Source organism: Protopterus annectens, chromosome 9.part0 (assembly GCF_019279795.1).
Source record: "Protopterus annectens isolate FY-2018-M chromosome 9.part0, PAN1.0, whole genome shotgun sequence".
In the NCBI taxonomy this organism is placed as follows: domain Eukaryota; kingdom Metazoa; phylum Chordata; order Ceratodontiformes; family Protopteridae; genus Protopterus; species Protopterus annectens.
Window position 1 is genome coordinate 1,139,501,046 of NC_056743.1, and position 27,558 is coordinate 1,139,528,603.

At 36.5% G+C, this 27,558-nt stretch overlaps 1 protein-coding gene across 1 annotated transcript; it reads right to left on the minus strand.

The window, feature by feature from the left end:
* On the minus strand, positions 1-27,317 carry LOC122811871 (transcobalamin-2-like). The gene is made up of 7 exons (XM_044084005.1): positions 27,207-27,317; positions 18,667-18,861; positions 10,451-10,600; positions 9,939-10,088; positions 6,836-7,014; positions 5,688-5,889; positions 1-768 (listed from the first exon to the last, which is right to left on the minus strand). The coding sequence occupies exons 1-7, from the start codon at positions 27,268-27,270 to the stop codon at positions 737-739; spliced, it is 972 nt and encodes a 323-aa protein (XP_043939940.1). The 5' UTR covers positions 27,271-27,317; the 3' UTR covers positions 1-736.
* Between the last annotated feature and the right edge of the window lie 241 nt (positions 27,318-27,558).

Consider the following 27,558-nt stretch of genomic DNA (forward strand, 5'->3'; position numbering starts at 1 on the left):
TTATATTGTGTTATGCTTGCTTAATTTATTACCCTGACAATTAAACCAAAGAGTGAAATGAATATTCACAAACAGCATGCTACATGAAACACAATGAATGTAAGTTGCAAAATGGACAAAAATACAAGCTTTCTAGAACCATGACTAGTATCAGTGCCGCACACATTTCTACTTAAAAAAAATCAGTTGTAACGACAATGGAATGTATTTAAAGGAAAATCTGCTTCCATTTCAGAAATATCTAATGCCCAGAGCTACAGTTTCTCTAATGAAATCTACACATGATCATCCTTGTGGTATTTAACGTCCAAGAGAAAAACAAAATAATTAACAACATCACAAACTTTCATTTAATCTGGATTTGGTATTTGCTTTACATATACCACATTTTGAAGAATGAAATGCAGCTTTACAGCAGAAGATTGAAATGATGGCTCTACATTGGCAAGGAAGACTTTATTAATTACTGCATTTTTTCTGTCATTTGTTGAAGGTAGGCTCAGTCATTTCTCATATAATTTTCAGAAAAAGAATCATAAAATACTATTTGGCACTGTCAGCTCTACTTAATATATAATACAGACAACAAGTGAGAAACATTGCTGTTGATGCTAGCATGTTTGTAGAAAGGGTAGTCATGTATGTTTGAGATTTGTTGTAGGTTCAGTTGTGCAGGAATCTGACTTGTGTTTCCTTGTGCCATCTGCCCAGTCTTCAGCTGTCCTTTTTTTGTCTTTTATACATTGACATCTAGTGTGTCTGGAGTTACTGCAACAAAAGAAAACAGTAAAATAAGTATAGAAGATTCACTGATTACTTAAACTGTGGCATATTATTGACAGACATAGCACCTCTTTCCAAAATTATGACACATACTGCCTGATGGGTCTTCTGATTCAACCTCGGATCTGACTTCAGCCACTTCAGGCTTTTGCACCTATAGTTCAGGCTCCTTCCCTTATCCATAATCCCCTACTAGCAGTAACATCACCTCAGATCTCATTTGCCACTTGTTGAGCTCAGACTTGATTCACTGGCTCGGGCGTACTTCAGCTAAGTTGTTTTTTTGTCTTAATGTTGTTTTACAGTTATTTTTTCTTTAACCTATATTTGGAGATTTTTTCCCTTGTGTCTGTCTTTGTACTTAGTGCCTTTTTTGCTTTTCATACTCACCTTGGGATAGTATTTATAATACAATTGTTATTAATTTTATTTTAACAAAATTTTTTGGGTCGGGTATTGTGCTCATACTTCATGGCTAGATACTGTGTGATACGCTCTTGATACATGTCTGGGAATTTAGGTGATATACTCATAATGTACAGCTGGAAATGTGAGTGCTCTACTCTTAATGCCTGGCAGGAAATGGCTTCATGTTCCTTTCAGAATGTCTGGCTATCAATGTGGGCTTCATCTTTTTTCCTCAGTCTCTTGTACCACTGATATAATTTCAGTCCTGGAATAATGTTGGCATACTTGATGAAGCCCACATTCTCAGCCAGACAATGTGGGCTTCATCAAGTATGCCAACATTATTCCAGGACTGAAATGATATCAGTGGTACAAGAGACTGAGGAAAAAAGATGAAATTTCATATTACTGTTTCTTGACTCTCGTCTTAAAGTAGTTACATCCTTCTGCCTTTAGCTATCGTGAGGAGATATTCTACACTCTGACTTCCCTGGTTCTGCCATTCTTGTACCTTTGGAGTGTGGGGTTAGGAATGTTTCATGTTTCCTAGCTGTGCATTACAGGCCTCTGGCTGTTTCAGGTGCAGGCTCTGATGATTGCTCTTGCTTTTCAATATAGTACCTTAAGTTGGGTTGTTGCCCTTGAACTGATTTATTTTTCTCTTTCAACTGATTATTCACCAGCATGTTGGGTATTTTTTTTGAGTTCAAGCCAAAAGAATGTTTTTTTCTTTTCTAATTGTGCTCCATGACCAGAATTTGAAGAGTTTCAGTTTTCATGTATAACCACTCAACCAGTGTTTGTAGTGTGGGTGGTAAGAATGGTTTGTGCATCCTTGTAGTCACTGCAGAGAAAGAAGAGATGGCCCTGGGAATACTTCATGATTGCAATATCATAGTTTGTGCTTGTGTTTGGTCTGTGAAACTCCCAGATTCTTCTGCTCACCACTGCTGTACTTCATCCAATGTGTGTGTGGTAAAGGTTCTGCAAGTATGGCATTTCTGCTAACGTTTCAGATGTGGATCTCATTAAAAATTTCTGCTTCTCTATATTACACCATAATTAAAGTTTACAATGTAGGACCCCAGCAAGCTTTCATAGCTCATATTATAGTATAGGCCGTAGTAAAGCTTTATGCTCCCTAGTGTGCCATTTCCATATTTGGGAAATGAATCTTAGGATTTTTTTCCCCTATTTTCCAATGTATTCTATTAGCTATTATTTATGGTATACATTCCACGCCTGGTTTATTCTGATGGAGTGCTGAAACTGGAGTGTGAGTTCTCCTATATGGTTTGTGCCACATAGTAACACACATCGTTTGGCACTTAACTTGTGGATGCAGCCAGTGGCTTTTGTCGGCCAGTGCTGTACCTTAGATAATATTTATGATGCGGGCCATAGGAGTGGTTCATGCTTCCCAGTACAGTATTTTAGTCACCATTTAGAGATTTAGGCCACAGAGGTAGATAATACATCCTATAAATCTATCAGTATATGTTTATAATGTGAACCACTGGAACAGTACATGGACACTCTGTGCTGTACCTTAACTAGCATTTGAGGAATAAGACCTGGTCCATAGTCTGTATCCCTTAGTGCTGCACATGAGCTGTTGTTTGAGTGTGTCACAGTGAACTTTCTGTTCCCACTATAGTACCTCAGACAATATCTGGTATCCACTATTGTACTTAATCAAACTTTGTAGTAAATTCTTTGTCATGATCATGCTTTTCTGCATAAGAGTTTAGACAGTGGTTGAGGTATGCCATATCTCCTTCCATGTTGTTAGCATTTTTGTGAAGATTTTCTCTGGACACTTGTTTCTTATTATACATAATGTATGTAGTACATAGCAGGACCTCACTACACGTGGAAATTACATGCAATGATTTCAGTTATACTGCACTATGTGCATCATAAAGACAGTTAACACTATTTATCTCTGAGTGGGATTCACAATCCATCTTACATTTACTGTAGGCCCCCTTATTACATGCTTGCAGAAAGTATTAGGTATGTCATGGGGAGTCCCAGTACAAAGACAGATCAAACCCTGGCCACCTTTGCTTCTGCACCTCTGCAGCTCCAGTACACTGGGGTCATATAACATAACCTTTAGTGAATGTGTGAGAAGCAGGCATGCCATTCTTAAAATTGACCACTGTTGGCAGACTGTCATACCAGAGTATAAACTGTGGACACCTGTAGAAGTAGGTTCCAGCAGCCTTACGTCATTCAGATACCCTCAACACTCATACACCACTGCCAGTAGGTAGCATGAACATCAAGCCCATTTCCCTGACACAGAATTGATAGTCCATAATCATCCCCCCACCTTAAGACCAGTAATTGTCTTTTGACCTTCCCAACAACATTGCAGCCATCAGTGTACATAGCCAGAAGTGTCTTTGAGCTCTCCTTGCATACTGATATTGTCTGGAGCCTCCCTATGCTCACATGAATCTTGGTGGTGATTGTCTTAATTCCCCTACCCATCCTGTAAGTTATTGGTGTCACCATTCTTCCTACCCCAGGATTGACTGTTGTTCCCTACATTCTACTTCCTTCTTCCTTGTACTGATCTGTATCTCCATCCTCTCAGCAGTTGGATTCCACCCTCCCACAGCTGTGTCAGGGATTGATCTCTAACCTAGGCTGATGGGTTAACATTTAGGTTGACTGTAGCATCAGAGCAGTCTATCTTGCATGGCAACTGTTTCACAGCCCCTGATAATGAATTCTTCATGTGCTGGCATCACAGCCCAAAGGAATAGACTCTGACTCTTTGCCAGATTACCCAAGTTCCATTATTAACTTGGGCCATGGAGGAGTGGTTACTACTGGCTTATCCTTTCTGGAGGGATAGCTACAACTCAATTTGCTCCAAGCCTTACACTTAGTAGGATGCCTGTTGAAATTTCAGGTTACATAACTGTGATCTTCTAAATAGCAAACTACAGGTAAGAAAGTAGTGGAATACATTCTGAGTCTAAGGTTCTGGTACCTCAGAATACTTCTCTTATTTTGAGTTACAGTGATTTCTGAATTTATATGTGTATATATATATATATATATATATATATATATATATATATATACATACACACACATATACATACATAGCAGGGGTGTGGGGACATAACTCCTTAAACTGGGGTTATAGTGGGAAAATCCACTACAAAAATGCTTTAATGTGTAATAACCCATTTCAAAAATTGCCGTTATTTTTGGTTAAATCACAATTTATTTTTTGGATATTTTTGACTCACCTTATCATGTTTTACAGTTGTATTAAGAGACCTCCTTGCAGAGGCTGGTTATGCCAATATGTTGCATGCAGAAATAAGGATGTGTGCACACTAAGCTGCATACATGCTGCAACTACATATAAATACATGTGCAGATGTGCATGTAATGTGTGACCTCAACATCATGTGAACTTTGTACATCCAAGGATGCCCCTGGATTCTGGGATAATAGGGGTTAGGGCAAGCAAGAAAACCCTGATGGTGGCAGGAATGATGATGATGATGATGATGCCAAGGCAGCTGGGAGAAAAAAACAAAACAACAAAAAAAAAAGAATCACATTTCATAGTCTCCCTAATCCAGGTACAATACACTGAACACCCTGGACTAAACATAAACATAATGATTTTAAAAACTGCTCCCCATTAAAATTCCTCTGATTTTGTGGCTTAGTGTACTATATCAAGCACATTACACTGTTGTTCTTATGTGGACCTTTCTAGAGTCCCATGAGGTGAACTTAGGCATCTACTGATAGGCCGGTGGCAATGCAAAACATGCTTTGCAATGCTTTTTCTAGAACCTTGATGAATTTTAGTCTGTGTAGATTATTTTCTGTTTATTCATTTTATTATTATGTTTCTGTTATTCATTTCTTAACTTGGTTAGTATACTAGACACAGCTGCATCTTTTCATAGGTAACCCAGGAAAACTGACTGGTTAGGCAACCTACTCAGGATCAGACACTATAAATGAAAACCAAGGGAATAAAATTCAGGGCTACAAGCTGTCATTGAATATCCATATTGAAGAAGAATAAACAGTTCTTCTGTAAAGCATTGTTAAAGCTCCATCCACTCTGATATTGATTGATATATCTATGTGAAAGACTACACTAAATTACAAAACAGCAACCATCCTTAAGTGTCTATATCATTCTGTATAGGTCATTGCCTTGGAATTTTGATATGAACTACATGGAACAAAGTCTGACTCAAAGATGATCAAGTACCAGAAATTAACTATCTGAAAATTGCTAAGACATCTTAAGCTTCACTCTCAGAATTAAAGAAAAGTTACCAAGCTGTCTCACTGGGGCGATTGAGCAATTATTGATGTTAAACCAGTTATTATTTCAACTTTGTTTGTATTGTATTGTTATACACTATTTAAAATGGATTATAATTATCCAATGCAATATTCAAAAAAAAGGGAAAATATTAAAATGTACAGCCACTCCTTACCATTTTCATCCAGGAGTACTTTTGGGTGACATGCAGGCTTGTTTATGTCCATATAGGTTTTTCCTGCCAAGGTCATAGCCACTTGTGAGGCCACCAGTGTGTTCTTGAAAGATTTCTGTGTGATTTCATGTAGCAGTTTGTGAATACTGGGCATGCAGTCAAATGCACCTTTAGGATAATACCTCCAGTTCAAAACTAAAGCCTACAAAAACATAAAATGCATCAGTGAATCAACAGTCTTTGCCTGTGTTATTATCATGAAACATCACACAGATGCTGATGCTACTCAGCTATCCCAGAAATGCAATCAAAAGGAAATTCCAGATAAAAACAAAGGAATATTACCAGTCTTTATTTGTTTTGCAGTAGTTCTACCTTCATTTTTTTCACCACGTTTCTTTAATTTTTCTTATGTAGTGAGCATGTATACATATTTAAGACTGCACAACCAGTAAACTAAATACCTTTCCCTGGACTCATAACAAATTTAGCTAATATAGCTCATTTCAAAGATTATTTACTTTTTTTATATGTGCTATCAATAAAAGCTAACTCACCCATGAACAAGTTGGAGGGCAGACTTAGGAGCATGCAACCCAACTTTTTAAGAATCAGAATCTATTGCCTGAAATGCTGAGGTTTATCTTTTACAATACAAGTGACTTACTATGTTAGTTGCACTCATAGTTTGTTAATTTCTGGAATTCCATTGTCAGCTACTCCTATTTAGTGAAGAAAATAATCTTTCTAAATTATGTTTACACATTACCATACACTCCTTAACTAAACATTTGGACTGCTAAACTCCTCTTTATACTTGGTCACCTTGATATTATTTTTAATTGTGTCTTGTATTATGCTATTTTCATATTTTAACATGTATTAGTATATAGTACCAGAGGATTGTTTTGTGTGTGTGTGTGTATATATATATATACATATATATATATATATATATATATATATATATCTATTGAAAAAGATCTGGGACACAATTGTATTACCTTTGCACCAAAAATGCAATATATAAAAATAAATTATAAAAAAAACACAGCTACAAATTGACACCAACATGCATTGATTTCTTTTTTTTTTAAATTGTTTTAGTTATAACAATATTCACTATCCATTTTCAAACATTATCCTACCTGTACAGCAATTGCAGTACTGTCAAGGTTTCCAATGATCCCAGATGAATGCACTTGTGAGAGAACTTTCTTCACTGCAGATTTCAGGAAACTTTCCAGTCCTGGGGTTTTATGTGGAACACTAATCCTTACACGTCTCTCCAGGCACGTTGAAGCCAAAATGGCAAGGGAAAGTGTGTCTGTAACAGAATTGTAGGTTTGTCATCATGGTACTGTGAGAGTAAGCACAACTAATTAATGTAATGGCTTTTCTCAGATTTCCTTGGCAGTTATTGTAGGAAAGTGGAATAGCTGTTGTCTATACCAAGAGAAAGTGAAATATTGCACACGTCTATTTTCAAATTAAAATGATCAGCTACACAGAAGCTTAGATTTTTCTACTTCTCGATGATGTGTCAAAAAGTAAGGGACTGTGCAGCTCAATGAAAACAGATGATCGCTAGTAGCATCATATATGTTTTCTTATGTTAATCACTGCAGTTATATTTGATAGGTACATCTCATACCAAAAAAAGGTAGAAATAACAAAACAAAACCTAGGTGAAAACCTTCTTGCTGTAAATTAGGAGAAAAATTAGTACTATAATCTACCTGAAAAAGAGTAGTCCTGGACCTAATGTTCTCAAAACAGGGAATGAGTAAGTGATGAAAGACCTCAGACCTTGAAGACAGCAGCTAAAAAGTGTCTATTAAAAGAGAAGGTTTTAGACTTACATATTAGGCAGATTTTGTCAAAATGTGGCAGTACCCTAGAAAATTTCAAACCACCAAGTATTAGGGCTATGTGGAGAGCAATGAGAATGCATTAGAAGAGCCATCACAAAAGCAGCAAGCCTTCGTGCATAGAATTACTGAGCAAATGTTAAAGAAGAAATAGAAACTGCAATTCATACTTAAACAAGGTAACACTGAAGCCATGCACGTATCCAGACATTTCATTTTGTACTCAGACAAAAGATAGATGCCAGAAAACCAGACATAGTGGTCCAGGAAAAGAAGACAAAAGTAGCACTGATCATTGAAATCAACACACCCAGTGACTACAGTGTCCGGTGTACACAGAGACACAAAGTCATAAAATATCAGGATTTGCAAGCAGAAATGAGAGCAATGTGGAAGAAAGATACCCAGACAGTTCCAATAGTAGTAGGAGTAATGGGTCTAATAAAAAAAAGTCTAGAATTTTATTTAAATATGCTACCAATACATGTAACACTGTATGAATTGCAGAAGGAGTCATTACTGAGCACATTGCGGGTGCTGCGAAGAGCACTTTTGCCTGACATCAAGGAGTGAAACAATTCTAATTTCATGATCTTTAGTAGTACTCTGACTTAGGAATGGGGTTCATTCCTGTCATGGTATTAGAAACCCAAAAGATTTGGTGAAATTAAAAAAAGAGAGGAAACATATATATTGTTACCTTCCCCACTCACCTAAAATAAAAAAAAAATAGGTTCACATCTCCACAAATGCTACCCCTGAAGATGTATGAAAAAAGATAAAATAGAAGGGCAACTCATTACTTTTTTGTGTTTTTGCTTGCCAAAAACAGCTGTAATATGCACTACCACGAGTTAAAAATTTGGTGGTCTCACATGCATACACACACACACACACACTGCTGACACATACTTTTTTCCCTAAAATTGGGTTGGGTGGTTGTTATAAATACATGCACTGGCTAAGATTTTGCAGTGGTACATACATATTTTTGACAAAATTAATATTTATGCAAGTCCCTTTATGAAGTTTTTAATTAGTTGCGCTCTTATTTGGTTACTTACAGAAGGTTTTCAGTAGGGTGGCCACAGTGGTGCAGCGGTTAGCGTTGCTGCCTCACAGCAAGAGGTTCTCCACTTCGATTCTTGGCTGGGGTGCCTTCTGTGCGGAGTCTGTATGTCCTCCCTGTCATTGCATTGGTTTCCTCCGGGTGCTCCAGTTTCCTCCCACATCCCAAAAGACATGCTGTAGGTGGATTGGACACTCTAAATTGGTCCTAGGTGTGAGTGTGTGTGTGCCTTCTGTGGAAGGTTAAGTGCCGGGCTAGAAACTCGACACCGTAAAACTCCACCACCAATCATGAGCGGACAGATGATCTGCTGTGGCGACCCCTAACTGGGAAAAGCCAAAAGAAGAAGAAAGAAGGTTTTTCAGCATCTGCTGAGATTTTGTCAGGGTTCTTGTGGACATAAAGTTCCAAATCTCACATCATTTCTTTGTCTATATCTTTTTGGATGGTGCATGAAAGTGTATTAGACTATTATTTTTTTTTTGTCTTTGAGTTCATCTTTCTTTAGAAATGTGAGATGTTCGGGATTGAGAGACTGAACTAACTTATAGGACTGCATGATGTGTCTGTCTGGACCCTATAATTTCTTATGCCAGTGTATGATATGTGGAGTTGGAAGGAGTGATTCCTTAAGGCAAATGTTTATGTACATTTGGAGCTTTTAGTTATTTGTGTGAATGAGTGACATTGTGGTTCTGAGATGTTCTTACCTGTGTGAATGTGAAAAGTGTGATACCTAAGATAGTTCATACCAAGGGGGTATACTGTGGGGAAGTGGCATTGCAGGCATCTCTTTCCTATAGGAATCTACAGTGTACTGAGGCAGCGACTATAAAATGTACTTTTGTATGGGACTGTGCAAAATGCATGCACTTGGCACCTGTACTTATCTATGGATATGGGAACATGTGGGATAGGAGAATGCAAATACTAGTTAGAATATGGTGTTGTTTAAGGTCATCAACTACATTTTCCATGGAACTATATGTAATGGATACACTTATTTAAGGAAATGTGTGAAATGCAGTTCTGACTCTGCATTTATCTTTGGGGGTGTTATTATGGAAATTTGTCAAACATGGGCTGGGAAATGGAACTTATAAAAATGAATGTGTGACTTAGTGGGTTGAAGAATATATGTTTGTATGGGACTGTGTGGCTGAATGATCTAGGGACTGTACTTATACATGTGAATGTGTTGTTTAGGTTACTGTATGCACATATGTGTGGGTTTTGTGAAGAGAGAAGCTTTATGTTTCCTTAAGACCATATACAAGCCAGTGACTGTAATGTATTAAAAAATATTCTTACCAGTAGGCACTGTATTAAGTTGTTGATCGTAGTTGTTAAACTGGAGTAGCTGGTTTAGTGCATTTTGAGGGAAGTCGTAGTTTTCTAAACACAGTGCTAATGTTCCAAAGGCAATGCCACGGTCACTGAAGAGAGGAGTTTGTGCATTAGCTGAAAGAAACAAAAGTATAATGAAATGTTATTAAAATTTGCAAACAGTTGGTTCTTTGAAATGGTGATAGACCTTTTTTATTTCTTTTTCTAACTACCATTTTCTTTACCTTTATTGGTGAAAGCATCTACACCACAGTGATGTAATCAGATGATATTTAAATCTTTAATCATCAGTGTGCATGCTAGAGCTCCCAATATTGTTAATATACCCCTTTATGAAGGAGCTATGGCTTTATTCTTCTCTATTCCTACAGAGCTAATGACACAAAAGCACAGATTGGTTCTCAGAGTAGGGTACACTAACTACAGTCTGTATTGCTGGTATCTTTCTCTGGGCTTATCCTTCATACCATACATACCAGATTTTCCCAGAGTAGCTAGAAGTTTGTCAGCAACAGCTTTCACAAGGTTGACATTCTTGTGATGACCATAGAAATCCATAGGGTCCTGGCATGCAGCTTTGAAGGCCATGAGATCAAGTGCTGCTTCCTCTAGCTCTAATGGTAGACCTGTAGGAAGGGAAAAGACAAAATCATGAAGCAATCATGCTGATGCAAAGTGTTAACTGTTAACAGAGTGTATGGACCAGTTAATACCATATAGAGAAAACATTTAACTATCTCCTCCTCCTTCTGATGTTTTGATTCAGGGTAATGTTCTGTTTCCTCAAGTAAACTTTCCTTTTGTGGATGTCTTCTTGCAACATTGTTCAAACAGTGCACATTTTGCCCTCACTTCTTGCACCCTATCCAACTTAACTTATATATGTCATGTATCTTTTAATTATATCTGTACATTCAAAATGCAATTATATGTATTAATCAGTTAACAGTTCTGATGTCGCATGCAAATGATTGTATCTGTTATCCTAGGAACAGCTTTTAAACATTATCGTTTTAGTGTATTTGTGCTAATGAAAGCCTCACTCTCTGATAGTGATTTGATATTTGGTTGTAATTTGCTGTCTTAATAACGACTTGTGGAGCCTGAGTTTATACTTCTATATATAGCTATGACTGTGTTCACTGTATTATTTTACTACAGACCAATGTCTTGAGTAAAATGGCTCTTTAGTAGTCATGGTATAAAATTAAAAAACATATAGTTAGCCAAACTCGGAGAATAGATAACAGATGCCCTCATAACCTTGATTGTCTGTGCTGTGATTTTAGTTACTCAGATGAGATCATGAACAACTTGCAAATCTGTATTCAGAAATAGCAGCATTTTTAATCTGATAATTCTTAACATTAGTAATATAAATGTGGTTTCAAAATGACACAATCATTTTTTTCTGTGGTGATCCTCTGTACAGAAAGACTCATATTACGTCAAACCTAATATCCTGTCTGCTCCTCTTAAGCAGACATATAGGCAGCAGCTTTGCTGTAATAGGAGCTATATTTTGCTTAGACAGTTTCTTAGCCATGAAGATGAGCCCTAAGACAGAATGGCAACAGGATATTTAAAACCAAGTATATGGACTTTTTGTTCAGTTACAGTTAACTTTAAGTAGTGACTGCACATCATCTGTCATAAATTAATCTCTGTCACTATAAGCAATGTCTGAAATAGGTACCTATGCCACTGATGTACAGTGTTTATTACACAAAATGATATCTAATTGTCATCTGTAGAATGTTTTGTTGATTTTCAGTTGAGACACATTAAGTAATATGTTGTTTTAAGGTTTATATCTAGTAACATTGCTGGAGCCTTCCTGTGTCCTGACAGAGTGCTCTTCAAACTATCTGGAGATATACAGAGCTGAGTATATTTTTCTGGCACTTCAGAGTTGTGTACTGGTAATTGTTGTTTGACTAATTTTATATCATTGCTGGCTGACTTCAGAGTTGTGCACTGTTATTTTTGCTTCACTGTATGGTTTTTCAGATCTCTGTTGAAGGTGTTGGTTTTCCCATACCCACCTTCCCTATTCCTGTCTTGTTTAAATTTGGAGGCTTTTGCAGTTGCCCACCCCCACTGTAGATTTGATCTGGGACACTCCCCCCAGTCCCTTCTCTTTACCTCATTCTACCTAATAGACTCATTCTGCACTTGTTTTAGTCATTTTTTATTTAATTGCATTTTTTAAACTGTTTGGTCTAACATTGCTACATACTCGTGTGCTAGCTTGCACTGCATTTGAATTGTTTTTAGTGCTGTTTTAGCTACTTTTCTGTATATATATATATATATATATATATATATATATATATATATATATATATAAAAAAATATATATATATATATATATATATATATATATACTTTTCCTTTAACTAGTGTAGTCCAGATTCAGATTTGCTGTATCCAGGACTGTATGTAAGCTTCTAAGCCCCCCCAAGTTTTCTGTGTTGGAGGGAAACCTTCTAGCTTATCATTGGAAGTGGTAAGCACTAGGTAACCTATCTACCACATAAGGAGTGGTTCTGGCCCAGAAATTGTAGTTATTGGCCGTTTGGGCAGTTTTTCCATCTCTCTCAACTTTCTGATTTAAAAGCCCGCATTTGCACTTGTTTCCCCCCTTTCCTGTAACTAGTTTAGTCCAGATACAGATTAATTTTAGCACTTGAATTTGCTTATTCGTGATCAGCACTTGTTCAGAACTTGTAAGCACTAAATAAGCTACTAATTACTACAGCACTCAACCTTCCTCATTACCTAGAGGAAAACAGTTTTGGTACTTACTTTCCTCCCTTGCTTAGAGAAAAACAGCTCTTGTACTCACCTTCCTCACTTATCTAGAGGAAAATATTTTTTTATTCAGGCATGTCCAAGGGTCAGCTCCAGTGTTCTCTCCTGTCTATCTGATGAATCTGGGCATCTTGGGGCAATGTAGAGATTGCCTCATGTACACCGACAATCCTCTCCTCCTACCACCCAACACTACAACCTGTGAGAGATGCACTTATCTAGCCAAACTGGAGGTAAAGCTCTCTCCAATCAAGACTGAACTTGACAGTCAAGAGAAGAAGGTAAACACATGCACCACACCACAATCATCACATAGTCTCACTAAATCTACATCGCCAAAATCCACACATAGAAACACAAAAACATTTGCGGAGGCTCTCAATAATAATCTGCTCAAGCAACAGAGACCTCCAAAGCAGAAATGCAAGCAACCTCCACCACCCAACACAACCCAAATGACACATAGCCCACAGACTCAGTGTGCCACTCAACCACAGCCAATAAGGCAAAACAACGTACCCAACACACTAGTCATAGGTGACTCTATAGTCAGGCACAGTGATGTCCCACTCACCAGGCTAAACAAGGAGAAGGTTACTGTCAGCTGCCTGTCGGGTGCCAGGATCTGCCACATAACCCACACACTCAGGTCACTCCACAACAAGTACAAATATGACTCAGTCATTGTCCATGTTGGTGTGAACGACCTGAGACATACCTCCCTGGACTACATGAAAAGAGACATGGAAATGCTCTCCGATCTTGTAGCCCAGGCAGGTATGACCCTAGCCCTGAATAGCACTCTGCCATCACCCAGAATGATGCCGCAGTACAAGGACAAAATGATTGACTTCAACAATTGGCTAAGCTTCTGGTGCCATTCTAAAGGGATCCAGTATCTGTCTGCCTGGGATGACATGGTCGACAGACCATGATGCTTTGCCAGAGATGGCCTGCGCCTGTCACCCCTGGGATTCCGGATACTGGCTAAGGTTCTTGCCGCTCCTATAGTGCTTTTAGCCAAGGTTCAAATGACAAATTCACCACCGTAAACAAGAAGAAGCAAGCAAAACTCAGAATTAAACAGGACGGTGATAAGTGGTAATAAAATTTTATTACCACTTATCACCGTGTGGTCTGTCTTTGGACTGTGTAGCTCCTTTCGCTTTCCTGTTTAAATTCACCACCGTAACAGGAACAGGCAAGCAAAAACCAGAGGGTGATGCTACTCAGTGCTAGAAGTCTAAATCTCAAAATGCACTCACTCGAGGCACTCCTTAAAATGGAAAACATCAATATCTGTGCAGTGACTGAGACCTGGTTCAAGGCTCCAGAGAGCACCCCTGCACTACCAGGCTATAACTCATACCACACTTTTTGGCCATGTAACCTGGACCGGAACACCAAAGGTGGAGGTGGTTCCATATTCATTAAGGATATCCACACCTCAAGGCTAGTTGCTCAGCATAATGCAGCCGAGGTTATCCAAGTGCAACTAACTCTGGGAAAAACTGCAATCCAAATTGTAGCTTGCTACAGATCACCCACCATGCCCCAGGATTCCCACTCCTCTTTTCTTGATGTACTGGAAAATATTAGGGTTCAACCAAACACCCTGATAATGGGCGATTTCAACTACCCCACCATTAACTGGGAAAACTACTCATGTACCAACTCCTTTGCTCAATGCTTTCTGGAATTTATAAACTCCACTGCCCTGAATCAACTTATCCACACCCCCACCAGGGGCAACAATATCCTAGATCTAGTCATTACCAACTTGAGTGACCGGTGTTCCACACTTGAAGTCAACGCCTCATTGGTCCGATCTGACCATAAGCTAATTACCCTAGATATCCACATCCTGCCCCCACCCCCCCATTAAGGAAACCATGGTAAAAAATTTCTCCAAAGCCAAATTCATGCTTCTTAAGACAGAAGGGGTGAACTTCGTGACACCCATGCAGATGGACAATACAGTTATGACTACTGAATCCTGCACAATTGCACTTTATAAGCACTTACAGAACCAAGATGCTATCCTGCAAAAAAAACGAAGCCAATCTGGTTATCCCCTGCCATAAACAAACTGTACAACAGAAGGAAGAAACTGTTGCAAAAGAGAGTAAAATCCCATGAGTGGAGGAGCTCCCTGGTCAGCCTCAGTAAGAAGCTGCGATCCGTATTAAAATCCTCCAAAGCTAGTTATGAAAACAAAATCGCCACTTATTCTAAAGACAGCCACAAAGCATTCTATAGCTATGTCAAGAATCTCAATGGCAACACTCAGATTTGCTCTGAGTTACAGCACAATGGCACTAAATATACAGACCCAACTGATATTGTCAACATCCTGGCAGATAGGTTCAGTACTAACTTTACCCCCCTCTCACCCCCTAAAGAGCCCATCTCTATACCAGAAGAATGCAAAGTTCCTGTAATCATGGCTGCACAGGTAAAAACCACACTTTCCAAAGCCAAGAACACAGCATCCATGGGACCAGACAACATCCCAGGCTGCGTTCTACATGAACTACAGAACAAACTGGCACCCCACCTAAGTGCCATGTTCAGTCATAGCCTCACCTCAGGCTTTGTGCCTGCTGAATGGCACACAGCGACGGTTATCTCACTGCACAAGGGGGGAGCCACCACGAACCCCGGGAACTACCGCCCCATTAGCCTGACTAACCTGGTCTGCAAGGCCATGGAACATATCATCATGGAACTTATAAACAAAGACATTGGTAATCTACAAACTCTGGACCCCACCCAGTTCGGGTTTGTAAAAGGCAGATCATGTCTCCTAAACCTGATAGACTTCTTTGAAGCAGTCACCAAAGGCGTAGACAAGGGTAAGGTGGTTCACGCAGCCTATCTAGATCTTGCCAAGGCTTTCGACACCATCCCCCAATCTGGAATTATAGATAAACTCACTAAACTAGTTATAAATCCCTATGTCACAAGATGGGTTGGCAACTGGCTCACTGACAGAACCCACACTGTGAAAGTAGCAGACTCCATGACTTCAGACCAGTGACAAGTGGAGTACCACAGGGTTCAGTCCTGGGTCCTCTCCTGTTTGGTATCTACTTCTCTGAAGTACAGGCTAACACAGAAGGCCTTTGGCTAACAAAGTTCGCAGATGACTGCAAACTAGGAGTCATAATCGAAACTTCTAATGATGTGGACATCCTACAAAAGGGCCTCACTGAGACAAATGCCTGGTGTCAAAGCAATGGCCTCAAGCTCAATGCCAAAAAGTGCATTGTCATCCCCTTTGGTAAAAACTCTGTACCCATGAACTACAACATAGGTGGTAGTATACTTAACACCGAAAGTGTGATAAGAGAACTTGGGACACAGGTGGACAATAGTCTCTCCTTTGATAACCACATCGCCACAGTAGTCAGGTAATCCTTTTTCATGGCACACCTCATCACAAAAGGTTTCTCATCCAGAAAAAAAGAGCTCATTGTTCCCCTTTACTCATCACTCATTAGACCAATTATAGAGTACAGCGCCCCTTTTGGTATGCACCTCACAAGATATCTACAACAACTGGAAAGGCCACAGAAATACCTCACAAAGAGGATTACCAGCCTCAAACAGATGCCCTATGCAGACCGTCTCAAAAAACTCCAGCTTTACTCCATCACATATCGCCTACTTAGCGGTGATCTCTGCCCAACATACAAATCTATGTCAAACCCAGAGCTGTTGGACATGCTCCATTTAAATAAATCCCAATCCCTCCGAGCTACATGCTCTAGGGACCTAAACTTTGTTACCACAATAAACAGAACATGCCGGAGGGATAGATTCCTGTCCCAGAGACTTCCCATACTCTGGAATAAACTACCTATCTATATCAAACAAAGCTCCTCATTAGCACTCTTCAAGAAAAATCTTGATGATTGGATGGGAAATAGAAAATTCACCTTGGGGATCACCTCTGTGGCTCTGCTTGACAGTGGCACAGGAAAATAATTTTCTTGGGTGGCAAAAGCCAGGGTACCTTTTTGGCTGGGCTTGTATAGGCCCCAGGGCCATTAGCCTAGTACCTACCTATGAATCTAAGTAGTGTGATTTTTGTGAACCATTTTGCATATTTTTTCTGTTTATTTATCTATCCATCTAGTAATAATTTGCTTTGATTAGTGTTATTACTGGGTTTGTTTCTATCTGGTAAGTAGAATGAATTTGATTATCTCTTTCACTTATCAATCCATGCATCTGTATATACACATATTTGCCTATATAAAGGTGGCATCAGCTTCTCTCAGTTTAGCTATATGTACCTGTCTGCAAGTAGTATTTGCTTATCTTAGCAGTTGTAAAATTTATTTGTTTGCATAAACTATTTAGTTGCCTGTTGGTAGTATACATGCATATAATTAAGCATAAAAGCTATCTGTTTGTTCATATGTGTCTGTCTGAAGAGCTAATTATGCAAAAGGAAATATAGTATAGTATTTTTTTAAGTTAATATTCTTCTACTGGCCTACTTGACCTCATCCAAGGACTGTTCCAAACTTGGAAATTACTGTGCTCCATAGTCTTTTTTACCATTTTGAGTCTTGCTATCAATAATATACCCACTAATATATCAGCACGTTCTGTAGTCATCCACAGCAACTATTTTATGAAGGAGCATTCCCTTAGAGGGAAAGTAGACTTAATAGATGTCACAAGTACCATGTGCTTAGCTAGCATTGAGTCAGGAACCATGTAGATCTGTTATGGAGTTGGACTTGGCTTGAGATGCACAGAGTAAGCAGAGTTTTGTCTACCGTTTTCTGTTGGATCTTGTTTTGTTAGATAAAATTAAACTGCTCTAAATTACATTGCTTGGCTGCAATGGCAGAAAAACAAGGGCTGAATACACAAAATACCTAAATACATGTATGTGTAGCTGAAATGCTTCTGTGCAATTACTGTGATCAAAAATCCAAATAAGCATGTCTTGCATGATGATACCCCACCCCTTACTTTTATATTTTGCTCTATAGTCACTATAATGGCTTTTTTCTTAGTTGCTGCAATATCAGATTATCTTCAATAGAACAGATTTTAAGTCGACACAGGTTGCTCTTGTATGATCAATTAAACACTCAAGCAACAAAGCTTGACCAACTGTGACATAAAGGATGCCATACTAAGCTCCTGAAGGAATGTACATACTGTCAGATCCTACTGAGTGCAGCAGTGCAAATTCCCTGATGTATTTCAAATCTGCCAATGCTGTGGTCAGTTGTGACACTAGACAGTTTCTGTCAGGATTGCTGTTTTGTGATTGTGACCAAAGTAATTTTTATGAGAAGGACAGTTGCCCAGTACCATCTCAGTTCTACTTACTTCAGCTAGTACTCCAGCAACCACAAACCATTCCTGAACATGGATCATTGGTGCTACAGATACAGATATTTACCTCTTGCACCTGTGGACAAGTTCCATCATCAATTTTGTAGGATTCAGGTGGTACATATGCTGCATGAATAATTTACACTTGCATTTTATATAAAGTGTTTTGAAGTTAAAACAAACAAAATAAAAGGTGCTTACAATTAATGTTGAGTAACATATGAGTAATACACATCACAATTAAGAAATCATGGACTTCTTTTATCAGTCATCTAAACCAAATTGCAAGAAATTAGAATGTTATGCTGCAAAAAGGTCTCATGCTGCCTATGTTATTTAAACATTTATAAAATTAACAGCCAAGAATCTATCTGTAAGAATATATATATATATATATATATATATATATATATATATATATATATATATATATATATATATATCAACTTAGAGACTATGATTTGCTCAACAGAAGTTAAGATAGCCACACATCAATACAAGACCATTTGCTTACCTTTGTAAAGTGCGATTGCCACTGATCGTCTAAGCTGTTGAAAGATCTTGACTTCCTTCAATGGACGGTTCTGTCTCACAAGTCGGAGTGCAATAAGAGGGTTGGCATCTGACTTGACATTATTTCCAGAGATCGTCATTGACATGAGCTGTTTTATTACATGGCCTGATTTCCACCTCTCATTTCTTTCAACCGCTGCAAAAAAAATAATGACAATGAGAAAAGGGAAACATGAATACAGTAGTGAAGCAAACACAAAAAGTAAGCAAAGGTAAGGTAGGAGATATTACATTTAATTAGATTAGTGGTCTGGTTACAAATATCATTTTGAGACACAACTATAAACCAGGGCAAAGCAGTAACACAAATAATTTCATATAATAGAAGGACAGATCCTAATAAATAAGAGAAAGACATATACAGCTGAAATAATACTCGTATAAAGATAATACAAACATCATGAATCTGCTACAACACAAATAAACAGCTACATAGAACTGCATTTGTACAATGCAGTGGTTGACAGCACAGTGAATAATTTAGGACAGAATTAGATGATTATGTATGTCTTGCAAGTAGTTTGGAAGGTAGTCAACTCTTTTCACTGATATATTGACCTTTATAGTTTGGTGACTGATATTTCAATAGATTAGTTTTGAGATACCTAAAGGAGAGACAGTAATAACAGGAGAGGAAACAGTAGGAGACACACTGAAATGGAAAAATGAGAAGTTTCATCTGGTAGTCACATGGGAGCTGACATTTTTCATTTTTTTCCTCCAATATAAATTCCAAATGAGTAACAGGAGCAAGAGAATGAGAAAGGGAGGGGAGAGAAAGAGACTGGGAAGCAGGGAGAGACAGAGCAGTAGAACAAGTATTTTCACTTTTGGAAAATGTCCATTTTTTTGTTTGAGAATGTCATCATTCAGCCAAGTGTGGCAGTAGTCCATTGAGCTTACTGTTTGCATACTGTGTGATACTGTGTTGATAATTTAAGCATGCTACAGTTTTAAGTTTTTCCTTGAAAACATTCATTGATACTAGTAAGTTTCAAGTAGTTAATAAATATTTACCATTACCACTAGGTAAGGTGAAGTTCCTGAGTGCTTATATTTGTCAAGGTATTCTAAAAGCTGATGTGAAACATCATTTAATGACCCAGACACAGATTATTAATTCATCTCAGCAAGTGCTGCCCCAACTGTTGCTGGTAGGAAACTATAAAATAATTAGACAGTAATACACGTTTGTTTCAAGTGAGAAAATATAATACCACTCAGCACATCAGTAATCCACAAAACAGGGGAAGAGAAAAAACTAAAGTATATCTAATACTGACATGTGTCATGCAAATGCGTGCGCGTGCACACACACACACACACACACACACACACACACACACACACACAGTTGTGCTATAAATTTTTTTTGCAGATTAATAAACAAGTACTTTTAAAAGACTGACTTCAGGAATAAGTAGAATAGAATGATTCATTAAACATAATTCCATAAACCTTCATTTTGTTGTGGTTGAATGGTAACTAAACTCTAAAACTTCCGTAGTTTTACAAAAATCTGTACAGATCTTGTATAACAACTCATAAGCCCTTATATTTTGGAACTTGAATTTCTGAGTAACTTTATAGCATAAAGGAATTACACTAATAGATGCTGCATTTCTGACTATCAAAATGCTTTTGCCCATCTCAGTGGTAACTGTTCCTTAAATCTAACCTGCTAAAAGGTGGATATAATGCAAAGTCTCATTGCAGTTTTTAAATATGGTATCACAGCTACTAAATATTTTTTACTTGGCACTACCTATTGATTTAGAGGTGTAACACATATGTCTAAAAAGTAATTATTGTCTCAAATTTCCCTCCTAGAACTTTTTGTTTTTGTCAAGAGTAATAATTTTTCCTTGAACCTTTGTAACATTTATTTTCCTCCTTAGTATGTAACAGAAGTACCATTGTGATGTATAGTGTGCCTCAAGTAATGAAAACTAAAAAAGAAAAACAAGAATTAACTAACAATTTGGAATTCAGCCTCCTTAGTATGTAACAGAAGTAACATTGTGATGTATAGTGTGCCTCAAGTAATGAAAACTAAATAAGAAAAACAAGAATTAACTAACAATTTGGAATTCAGCCTCCTTAGTATGTAACAGAAGTAACATTGTGATGTATAGTGTGCCTCAAGTAATGAAAACTAAAAAAGAAAAACAAGAATTAACTAACAATTTGGAATTCAGCCTCCTTAGTCTGTAACAGAAGTAACATTGTGATGTATAGTGTGCCTCAAGTAATGAAAACTAAATAAGAAAAACAAGAATTAACTAACAATTTGGAATTCAGCCTCCTTAGTATGTAACAGAAGTAACATTGTGATGTATAGTGTGCCTCAAGTAATGAAAACTAAAAAAGAAAAACAAGAATTAACTAACAATTTGGAATTCAGCCACCTTAGTATGTAACAGAAGTAACATTGTGATGTATAGTGTGCCTCAAGTAATGAAAACTAAAATAGAAAAACAAGAATTAACTAACAATTTGGAATTCAGCCTCCTTAGTATGTAACAGAAGTAACATTGTGATGTATAGTGTGCCTCAAGTAATGAAAACTGAATAAGAAAAACAAGAATTAACTAACAATTTGGAATTCAGCCTCCTTAGTATGTAACAGAAGTAACATTGTGATGTATAGTGTCTCACGTAATGAAAACTAAAAAAGAAAAACAAGAATTAAATAATTTGGAATTCAGCCTCCTTAGTATGTAACAGAAGTAACTTTATGATGTATAGTTTGTCTCAAGTGATGAAAACTAAAAAAGAAAAACAAGAATTAACTAACAATTTGGAATTCAGCCTCCTTAGTCTGTAACAGAAGTAACATTATAATGTATAGTGTGTCTCAAGTGATGAAAACTAAAAAAGAAAATCAAGAATTAACTAACAATTTGGAATTCAGCCACCTTAGTATGTAACAGAAGTAACATTATGATGTATAGTGTGTCTCAAGTGATGAAAACCAAAAAAGAAAAACAAGAATTAACCAACAATTTGGAATTCAGCCTTCTTATTATGTAACAGAAGTAACATTGTGATGTATAGTGTGCCTCAAGTAATGAAAACTAAAAAAGAAAAACAAGAATTAACTAACAATTTGGAATTCAGCCTCCTTAGTATGTAACAGAAGTAACATTATGATGTATAGTGTGTCTCAAGTGATGAAAACTAAAAAATAAAAACAAGAATTAACTAACAATTTGGAATTCAGCCTCCTTAGTATGTAACAGAAGTAACATTGTGATGTATAGTGTGCCTCAAGTAATGAAAACTAAAAAAGAAAAACAAGAATTAACTAACAATTTGGAATTCAGCCTCCTTAGTATATAACAGAAGTACCATTGTGATGTATAGTGTGCCTCAAGTAATGAAAACTAAAAAAGAAAAACAAGAATTAACTAACAATTTGGAATTCAGCCTCCTTAGTATGTAACAGAAGTAACATTGTGATGTATAGTGTGCCTCAAGTGATGAAAACTAAAAAAGAAAAACAAGAATTAACTAACAATTTGAAATTCAGCCTCCTTAGTATGTAATAGAAGTAACATTGTGATGTATAGTGTGCCTCAAGTGATGAAAACTAAATAAGAAAAACAAGAATTAACTAACAATTTGGAATTCAGCCTCCTTAGTATGTAACAGAAGTAACATTGTGATGTATAGTGTGTCTCAAGTGATGAAAACTAAAAAAGAAAAACAAGAATTAACTAACAATTTGGAATTCAGCCTCCTTAGTATGTAACAGAAGTAACATTATGATGTATAGTGTGCCTCAAGTGATGAAAACTAAAAAAGAAAAACAAGAATTAACTAACAATTTGGAATTCAGCCTCCTTAGTATGTAACAGAAGTAACATTATGATGTATAGTGTGCCTCAAGTGATGAAAACTAAAAAAGAAAAACAAGAATTAACTAACAATTTGGAATTCAGCCTCCTTAGTATGTAACAGAAGTAACATTATGATGTATAGTGTGCCTCAAGTAATGAAAACTAAAATAGAAAAACAAGAATTAACTAACAATTTGGAATTCAGCCTCCTTAGTATGTAACAGAAGTAACATTGTGATGTATAGTGTGCCTCAAGTGATGAAAACTAAAAAAGAAAAACAAGAATTAACTAACAATTTGGAATTCAGCCTCCTTAGTATGTAACAGAAGTAACATTATGATGTATAGTGTGCCTCAAGTAATGAAAACTAAAAAAGAAAAACAAGAATTAACTAACATTTTGGAATTCAGTAGTTACACTCTTGCCAAATCCTAAGCAAGTAATTTCTATTAGGTTTATAAATATGAATAAATGGAAATATAGTATTATTTTAAATAATTTTAAATTCAGTTTTATAAATGCTATTTTAGATAATAACTGGAGCAATATCTGTATTTTAATAGACTCTTTTTCTTAAAAGGATATGACTTTAGACAACATCTGCCCCAACACTGATGAGTCAAGCTATAACATTAGCCTTTTATCATATATTTTTCTTTCAAGGCTTGTGGAATTTTTAAGTTTTAATGCAATAATTTTTCAAAATTATGATTTTTTTCATGTGTCTGTTCAGCCCCCAAAATATGATTAATGTACCACAGTAATTTTGTTTTTAGTATAAAGAAACTGGTTCTGTTGTACCTCAAACTATATAGTCACAATCATTCTTATGAGGAAACAAATATATTTAGTTGTTTTGTACGTATTTAGCAAGTGACACGTCAAACAGCCAGACTTAGTGTTGCTAAAATGTATCTATTTGTGTTTGTTAACTGGTGTTGAGCACTAATCTACATGGACCTTGTTCAGCCTCAGACTGGGATTACTGTCTGGTTTGCTGAATCACTCAGAAATTTTTAAAGAAGACAAAAATCTTTATTATGGATTTTTGTCATATACTTTATGGCAGAATATTTTCTTACATATGCAGCATGAGTGCAAAACTTCAAATAAGCTAAAGCATGGAGATTTATATACACAGATGTTCTGAAAGAAGATCCTTGAGAGAACAGCATTATTAAAAGACTCAGAAATCTAAACTGTGTGTGTGTGTGTGTGTGTGTGTGTGTGTGTGTGTGTGTGTGTGTGTGTGTGTGTGTACTTAAATGTGGGAGGTAGAATTCTCAACACATGCTATTCTGAATTTCACTAATGTTAATAAGATGTATAATGGCAGATTTTTTTGCCATAATATATATAACAACTATGGGCATTGCCAGGGATTTTGATTGAAATATTCCACAGTTGCTGACAGGAGACCATTGGCTGTGTTTGATGTGGGCCCTGACTTATTATCCATGCTAAGGTGCAGTTCACAGGTTCTCCCAAGTCTGATCTAATCATTGGCCACTCATATGCTATCACCCTCAGCAAAACGTAGGTACTGATAACTGATCATAGGAGTTATCCTGGCTATCAGAGTCATAACTGCTAATTTATTGTTGATGGGTATGCCTAATGTGAAAATAAATTCCGAGTTCTGCTAGAAATAGTAGTATAGAGCTCCAAGCCATTCTTTATTTGCTTAGGTGTTCATTTTGTTTCATGAGTTTCTTTACAGTGAATCAGGTCCTACAAGATGGAAACTTGTGCTTATAATTTTCATCTATAAAGAAAAGGTTGAAGAAGCTGAGATAGATCCTGTTAATAGGAAGCTGCATGAAGTATGTTTAGTGCAAATCCTGCAGTAGAACATGCAATATATTGGCTTAGATGATAACTGGTATGAGTATAAACCAAATTATCATCTGCTACTGCACTTTTGTGCCAGGCACCATTAAGAATATGGACTATAAAACATAGACTGATACATATTTTCCCTTGCCATTACAAGAACTGAACAAGGTCTGACAGAACAGCTTCCTAGATTCAGTTGATTAAATTCAGACCTCACTGGGTCAGACAACCTGGTGTTTCAGGTTCTTTAACAATATTTGTGAACAGAAAACTATGAATATGGGAATGCCCCTGGTCCTTGCCATGAGTAACCACTTTTTCTTCAGTTTATACATTGAACACGGGTTTATTCATGAACCTAGATGATGCAATATGTGAATAATATTATGCTGAAAATAAAATCTAAGAGTTTTTGTACTTAAAATCTAACTGTCCTTGTCCAGCATTTGAATCATCTTACAAAAATGCTACATTAAATATGAAAAAACTAAACAAGCATATTATAAATACTGACTTTCATATGGGTTAAGAAGTTATTTCTCCTGTAGAGGAGTATAAAACCTTATGTATACTAATTGACTATAACTTTACTTTCACTCAGCACATAGACATTGTATAAAAGGCAATTTAAAAAAAAATTACGCTATTTTGATTTCCATTAAGCTTAGGAATGTGACCATTCTGGGGCCTTTGTTCTGTGTATTAACACAAAGTTAGAATATAGTTGCTTCATATGGCTCTTATTAGATAAAACTGATCAGATTTATAGAAGAGGTATGATATACTTAAGCCAGCAACATATTAGCTGCCAGACCTCAGTCATTTAATGAAAGGTTATAGACCCTGAGACAGTTTTTCTTGCATTACAGTAGGCGATGTTGATACTTAATTTTAGATTACCAAGTCTTTCATAGCCAAAAGACATTTAATAACTTGGGGATTACCAAGCCTTTGGTACGAAAACACATTTAACAACTTGGGTACATGTATAAAACAGACCCATTAATCTAAGGCATCCTGATGTGTGGTTGTAGATACAGTTGTGTAGTATTGCTAAAGACTACAGGCTGTAAAAATGTGGGCGAGTGTAAGAGTACCAGAACAGCTAGTACTTTACTATTAGAAGAATTTTTGGGTGATTGCACATATTTAGAAATATTGTGCTGGGCAGGCAAAAAAATTGCCATCTCTTGAAGAAAGCATATGTATCTGCTAAATCACCCTGTGTGCTTTCAAGATAGAACCTGTTTGTAATCTACAAACCAGAAAAAAAGTTTGGGGCAAGGTTTATACTCACAATGCATATCCAAAACTATGACACTAGTCAAATGTGAAATTGTTTTGTAAGACAGAAGAGAATTTATTCTCAAAAATGCCCTTAGTAAACACATTCAAGAATCAGGTGCCACACATTTCTTCAAATTTGCTATTTTGGAGTCTGTTAAAAGAAATCCAAGAGGAGGTGATATTAAGTCTGCTTTATTGTTAAATAATTAAACTCATTTTTATATCTCACATTTTATGAAGGGTCTGAGTTTCAGCACATATCCAGAACTATAGAACTCTATCCCATGATCAATCAGAACTATATCTAGCCTTCATGTAGTTAAGTCCTCTCTCTCAAACAATTTCTCACTTTTTCAGGGCTATGCCCATGCACCTCACCTCTATGATCTATATTAACGAATACTTTATACTCTTACTAATCTATCCTTTCATATTATCTATACCTTTCAACACCTGCCTCTCCCCAGGGTGGACTATAATATTTTTAGTTTTATTTCCTACCATAATAGTCTATACTTCTAATACCTTTATATGTACTGATTATCACATTTAATCATCAATTTTTAAATTTCTTTTAATTTTACATCACAGCTGTATCCTCATGCTTTATTATTCACAACTAAACAGTATGCATATACATTTTTTCAGTTACATTTAACTCTCTGAAGCATTTCTCCCCAGGCCTCTGTTGAAAATGGGTCTAAATTACACAGTTAGACTTTCCCTGTAAACAATGTCAATAAATAAATACATACAAATAATAAATATGCATAGAAAGATTCATTAAAATGAATACAATATACTACAAAAAGTGATAAAAGCCTGAAGGATAAATGAAAGTATCTAACCTAACTTCCAGTTGATGCAGGAATGTATTAAAGTCTTAAATTTGTTGGTTACTAATTGTAATACAGAATTATTTTATAAACAGTAAGATATTTAAAGTACATAGGCCATGTGAAATGAAATATGAAAAGAAGAAATGTATGAATTCCTTAAATACCTTTGAAAATTAAGCTTTTCTAATGCCCAACATGTTGAAAAGATAAACAATAGCATAATTACTAAAACAGTTGACTAAAGTGCTCTGTCCCAGGACTTGAACTTATAGTAATGCTGGGGGACTATATAAAACATTTCTTATTTATTAAATTGATTTACAAGAGCAATTAGTCAGATAATAAGATACACCAGAGATGCTGCGGCTTGTGTCAAAGAGACAAAAAGCTGGAGATGTACTTTACAATAGACATTAAAATCTTAAATATTGTATACTATATTTGCTTTAACATTTTTATATAAATATTTAACATACAGCACATTAAAATACAACTGTGGTGTTAGAATGTAATATTCTCCCTGTCGTAATATTTACACAGAGCCTGACTACCATACCACACACCCATACTGATAATTTTCTTTAGGCCCACCACTTGTACAGAAGTGCTGATTACTTCTAAGCATTTTTGTAATAGTAAAAGAGAACTTAAAATTATTTGAACTCATGTTACTTACCACACTCTCCTGCTGCATGTGCAATAACACACAGAATGATAAGAATTAGGCAGGGCAGCTCCATAGTTGTGCTCTGGTGGATGACTCCTGCAAGTCAGCTTGCTAGCCACAAGTAAAAGAGCTTTTTATACTATTCCTGTCAAACATTTTCTGTTATCAAAGTCATACATCTTTCCCTGTTCCTTGATAACACTGATCCAGGTTTGACCAGCCATAGTTCTCCCATGAAATTTGATAAATTTGACTAGAGTTTCTACCCTTTGTCTCCATCAAAGCATGCAAGTACTTTAGAAACAATGCTGCCAGTGTCAATTTATTTGTAAAATTCACTGAGATTAATGTGTTTTCCCTT